Source organism: Somniosus microcephalus, chromosome 18 (assembly GCF_052327205.1).
Source record: "Somniosus microcephalus isolate GS21.2 chromosome 18, FLI_Smic_1.0, whole genome shotgun sequence".
Taxonomy (NCBI): Eukaryota; Metazoa; Chordata; class Chondrichthyes; order Squaliformes; family Somniosidae; genus Somniosus; species Somniosus microcephalus.
The window spans coordinates 9174282-9180281 of NC_141004.1; the positions used below are offsets into that span (position 1 = coordinate 9174282).

Below are 6000 nucleotides of genomic sequence, written 5' to 3' on the forward strand. Positions count from 1 at the left end.
GCTAACTGTCACGAATCTTATCATTCATGAAGAAATGACTCATGAAGTAACACTGGGTGGCTAGCTGGTGGCGCCGTCCAAGGAGTATAAATACTCGGGCGTGGGCCCAGTTTGCTCAGGATGTTTCTGTAACCAGGAACTCGTGATGTAACTAGAATCTCATGGTTGTGAAACAGTTGATTAAAGCCTTGTTTTATACTCAAACCAAATGCTCAGTAGTCTTTTTACATCACTAACCACTGCTGTACTCCTGGCAGGTGAAAGTCTACGATGTCACGAAGTATGAGCACGGCGTGGATGACGTGATCGTGCTGGGGACGGACGGGCTGTGGGACGTGATCTCGGACCGAGAGGTGGCCGACGCGGTCGTCCGCATTCTCTCCAACTGCGAGCCCGACGACCCCAACAGGTTTGTGGAGTTGATCGGGGGTTGCGGAAAGTTGAAGTGATCTACCTCCTAAACTGAAACACGAAAATCCAGGGCGCGGCGAAATAAGAAGAAGGGACTTGCACGCAAGGTTCAATGAACTGGCATTTCTCCAGCGCCTTTCACCACCTCAGGACATCCCAAAGCGCTTCACAGCCAATGGAGTATTTTTTGAAGTGTAGTCACTGTTGTAATGTGGGAAACGCGGCGGACAATTTGCGCACAGCAAGCTCCACAAACAGCAATGTGATCACGACCAGATCATCTGTTTTAGTGATGTTGGTTAAGGGATAAATATTGGCCCAGGACACCGGGGAGAACTCCCCTGCTCTTCTTCCAATAGTGACCGTGGGATCTTTAACTTCCACCTGAGAGGGCAACGGTTTAATGTCTCATGAGAAAGACGGCACCATTTCCGATGTCCTCTTTGCCAATTTGATAGTAGATTTGTTTTCCTTTCGTGAGTCCGATGCTGACCCCTATTCTCTATCCACCTTATAATTGGGGAAAATATTCTGCTTCGGCTCGTGTTCGTACATCAGAGCTCAGCCGTTCAAGGGCTTGTTTTAGTCATGGGCCCTTCTTTTAGGAACAGGAGGAGGCCATTCAGCCCCTCGAACCTGTACGGCCATTCAATTAGATCTTGGCTGATCTGTATCTTAACTCCCATCTACCCGCCTTGGTTCTGTAACCCTAAATACCCTTGCCTAACAAAAATAACCCAAGGGGCCCATACGCTGGCGTTCCCCCCGCCTCGAAGAGCAGTGTATGGTAAATGTTCAGTGCATGCACACTCGACGGCACTCTCGCATAAGGCATGAGGCCTTTGCAGACCAATGGACATTGTGTTCTAGCAGCCACTAAGTCTCTACTCCGTGTAATCCTGCGAAGGTTGATTCGCTCCCTGTCACTGATCAGAATTACAGGCTTTCATGTATTCATGCGGCACAGAAGGAGGCCATTCGGCCCATCGTGCCTGTGCCGGCTCTTTGAAAGTCCCACTCACTCTGCTCTTTCCCCACAGCCCTGCAAATCTTTCCCTTCAAGTATTTATCCAATTCCCTTTTGAAAGTTACTATTGAATCTGCTTCCACCGCCCTTTCAGGCAGCGCATTCCAGATCACAACAACTCGCTGTAAAAACATTCTCCTCATCTCCCCTCTGGTTCTTTTGCCAATTATCTTAAATCTGTGTCCTCTGGTTACCAACTCTCCTGCCACTGGAAACAGTTTCTCCCTATTTATTCTATCAAACCCCCTCATGATATTGAACACCTCTATTAAATCTCCCCTTAGCCTTCACTGCTCTAAGGAGAACAACCCCAGCTTCTCCAGTCTCTCCACATAACTGAAAACCCTGATCCCCGCTGCCATTCTAGTAAAACAGATTGTTAAAACAGTTAAAGGGGGGTAGGGTAAAGTCATAGGTCTCCAATAGATTGAGGTCGCCTCTCCCCATCTAGGCAACATAACAATCCTGCTAAAGAAAGAAAGACTTGCATTTATATAGCGCCTTTCATGGCCTCAGAACGTCCCAAAGCGCTTTACAGCCAATGAAGTACTCTCTGAAGTGTAGTCAATGTTGTAATGTGGGAAACATGGCAGCCAATTTTGTGCACAGCAAGCTCCCACAAACAGCAATGTGATAATGACCAGATCATTTGTTTTAATGATGTTGGTTGAGGGATAAATATTGGCCCAGGACACCGGAGAGAACTCCCCTGCTCTTCTTTGATATAGTGCCACGGGATATTTTACGTCCACCTGAGAGCGACGGGGCCTCGGTTTAACGTCTCATCTGAAAGACGGCACCTCCGACAGTGCAGCACTGGCGTGGAGTGTCAGCCTAGATTTTTGTGCTCAAATCTCTGGAGCGGGACTTGAACCCATGACCTTCTGACTCAGTAGGCGAGGGTGCTGCCCACTGAGCCACGGCTGATATGCAGTGCAGTATTCGCGAAGTGTAGTCACTGTTGTAATGTATAAATGGAGCTGTTCTATAAACCATTGTTTGAGTGGAGGGATGAACTTGGCGACTTCTTGTAATAGAACTGGCAATTAGGGGTCGCCAACCCTCCAGAGATTGCCCTGGAGCCTCCAGGAATTGACAAATTAATCTCTAGGACACTGCTGCCAACAACACCCGGGAGAGAAAAAAATCACAGGGGCCTCAAAAAATGTGTCTTTAAATTTTCTTTGCACACTTTTTGTTTTATTGGAGATGGGGAAAAGGCCGTTTGAGACTCAAGAATTATCTAATTGGATAACGAAAGGTCGGTTCGCTTTCCAATTGGCCGTGGGAAGGCGGGGCGTGCCGAGCGACCAATGGCGGGGGCGGGGGGGCAGGGCGGTTGGAGGCGGGAGGTCATGTGATGAAAGCTCCAGGAATACGTCCGACCAGAGTTGGCAACCCCGATGGCAATTCGAGAGTCTAGTTTTGGCCGCTTGTCTCCAGACTGATTTTGTTCTTTTGAACGATGGTTCTCTTCTGTCAATACTAGATAGCTACCAATGAATCCAATGGGAAAATGAGGAGAAATTCCTTTCCTCAGAGAGTGGTTAGAATGTGGAACACGCTGCCACAGGGTGTGGTTAAGGAAAGTAGCTTAGATGCTTTCAAAAGGAAACTAGACGAGTACATGAGAGAAAAGGGAATAGAAAGATAGGCTGAAAGGCTGAGATTTTTTGTTTTATTCGTTTATGGGATGTGTGGGCGTCGCTGGCAAGGCCAGCATTTATTGCCCATCCCTAATTGCCCTTGAGAAGGTGGCGGTGAGCCGCCTTCTTGAACCGCTGCAGTCCGTGTGGTGAAGGTGCTCCCACAGTGCTGTTAGGGAGGGAGTTCCAGGATTTTGACCCAGCGACGATGAAGGAACGGCCGATATACTTGATGAGGGAGATGGAATGGGAGGGGACTCGTGTGGAGCATACACACCAGCACAGACTGGTTGGGCCGAATGGCATGTTTCTGTGCTGTGTATTCTATGTAATTGTACGTAATTCTCTCCGCAGGTTCACGCTGGCTGCTCAGGACTTGGTGATGAGATCCCGCGGAATCCTGAAGGAGCGCGGGTGGCGACTGTCCAATGACAGGCTGGGCTCGGGCGACGACATCTCCGTCTTTGTCATTCCTCTTTACGGCCACACATGACCTGCTTTAGGACAATGTCTCCCTGGGACTCTGCATAGACTGAAAATAGAGCTGTTCAGTTCTACATACCACCCCCCCCTTTGCTGGATTTCTCCTTTTTTAATGAGCTTCCCCTCCTCGTAATATAATCCTTCCCAGCTGAAGCATTGAAAGAAGAAAGACTTGCATTTCTATAGCGCCTTTCACAACCTCAGGATGTCCCAAAGCGCTTTACAGCCAATGCAGTACTTTTGAAGTTGTAATGTAGGGAACGCAGCAGTCAATTTGCGCACAGCAAGCTCCCACAAACAGCAGTAAGATAAATGACCCGATAATCTGTTTTTTAGTGATGTTGGTTGGGGGTATTATTGGCCCAGGACACCGGGGAGAACTTCCCTGCTCTTCAAAATAGCGCCATGGGATCTGTTGCGTCCACCAGAGAGAGCAGACGGGGCCTTGGTTTAATGTCTCATCCGAAAGACGGCACCTCTGGCAGTGCGGCACTCCCTCAGCACTGCACTGGGGGTGTTGGTCTGAATTATGTGCTCAAGTCTCTGGAGAGGGACTTGAACCCACAACCTTCTGACTCAGAGGCGAGAGAGTGCCACCCACTGAGCCACAGCTGACACATTTGGGTGTATGTAGGTCTGTAACTCCTGCAGAGCAATACGATTTGTGGCATGTCTTTGCGCCCAATACCCAGAATATATCCCAGACCCGGCTACTGATCCGAGTGCGATGCCTTATTGGGTAATCTGAGAGAGAGCTGAGATTTCAAACTGCCCTACTCTACCCGCTTTATCATTTTTAATTTGTGGTTTCCAATCTTCGAGAGATATAGTGATGAAATGAAAAAATTAAGACCTTCTGTAAACCTGAAATAGAAACAGAAAATGCTGGAGAGAGACAGAAGGTCCACTTAGAGTTGCCAACTCTCCAAGATTCCCCTGGAGTCTCCAGGAATTGAAGATTAATCACGAGAACTGCAAAACCCTGTTAGGATAATCAGAGGAGGCAATAAAAATTTCTGTTTCTTTGAACAGTTTGATTTTATTAGTCCTAAAAATATTAACTATAGGGGAAAGGCTGTTTAACTGGGCAGGGAACTTGGAGATGTGACATCATGTGATGTAACCTCCTGGAATACATCCAACCAGAGCTGGCAACCCATATGGACCATTACAAAAACCTAACCATTTTAAGTGCTTACACTTGTTGTTCGTGATCTACATAAATGATTTGGATGAGAATGTAAAAGGTATGATCAGTAAGTTCGCAGATGACACGAAAATTGGTGGGGTGGTAAATTGCGAGGAGGAAAGCCTCCGGCTACAGGACGATATAAACGGGTTGGTCAGATGGGCGGAAAAGTGGCAAATGGAATTTAACCCTGAAAAGTGCGAGGTGATGCATTTTGGATGGACAAATAAGGCAAGGGAATACACAATGAGTGGTAGGACCCTAGGAAGTACAGAGGGTCAGAGGGACCTTGGTGTACATGTACATAGATCCCTGAAGGCAGCGGAGCAGGTAGATAAGGTGGTTAAAAAGGCATATGGGATACTTGCCTTCATTAGCCGAGGCATAGAATATAAGAGCAGGGAGGTTATGATGGAGCTGTACAAAACGCTGGTGAGGCCACAGCTGGAGTACTGTGTGCAGTTCTGGTCGCCTCACTATAGGAAGGATGTGATTGCTTTGGAGAGGGTGCAGAGAAGATTCACCAGGATGTTACCTGGGATGGAGCGCCTCAGCTATGAAGAGAGGCTGGACAGGCTGGGGTTGTTTTCCTTGGAGCAGAGAAGGCTGAGGGGGGACCTGATTGAGGTGTACAAAATGATGAGGGGCATAGATAGGGTAGATAAAGAGGAACTTTTCCCCTTAGTGGGGGGGTCAATAACAAGGGGGCATAGATTCAGGGTAAGGGGCAGGAGATTTAGAGGGGATTTGAGGAGGAACTTTTTCACCCAGAGGGTGGTTGGAATGTGGAACTCAATGCCTGAAAGGGTGGTAGAGGCAGGAACCCTCACAACATTCAAGAAGCATTTGGATGAGCACTTGAAATGCCATTGCATACAAGGCTATGGACCAAATGCTGGAAAATGGGATTAGACTGGACAGGGATGGATGGGCGGCGCAGACACGATGGGCCGAAGGGCCTCTTTCTGTGCTGTAAAACTCTATGACTCTATGACTTCACAAGCTAACTACTGATGAGAAAGTCCACGCTAGTTCATCTAACCAGTAGAACCTTCCAGTATCTTCTCTTAACCCCCCCCCCCCCCCACCATCTCCCCAGGACAGCATCCACCTTCAGGGCCTTCACCTCGCCTACTCTACCCGAAGGTCCACATGGTGGTCACTCTTTTTGTGTGTGAAGCTACAGATCCTTAATCCGAACCGGGGAATGAAAGCCCTCTGGCTGAAACTTCTTTCCACACTGG

At 48.2% G+C, this 6000-nt stretch overlaps 1 protein-coding gene across 2 annotated transcripts in view; it reads left to right on the forward strand.

The window, feature by feature from the left end:
- Window positions 1-4596, forward strand: part of ppm1j (protein phosphatase, Mg2+/Mn2+ dependent, 1J) — a 55431-nt gene extending 50835 nt beyond the window's left edge. For both annotated transcript variants that reach the window (XM_086011009.1, XM_086011007.1), the window contains 2 exons: window positions 258-409; window positions 3439-4596. In XM_086011009.1, the coding sequence (XP_085867135.1) occupies window positions 258-409; window positions 3439-3577 (291 nt within the window). In that variant the 3' untranslated portion in view covers window positions 3578-4596. The remainder of the gene's footprint in view (window positions 1-257; window positions 410-3438) is intronic.
- The last annotated feature ends 1404 nt before the right edge of the window (window positions 4597-6000 follow it).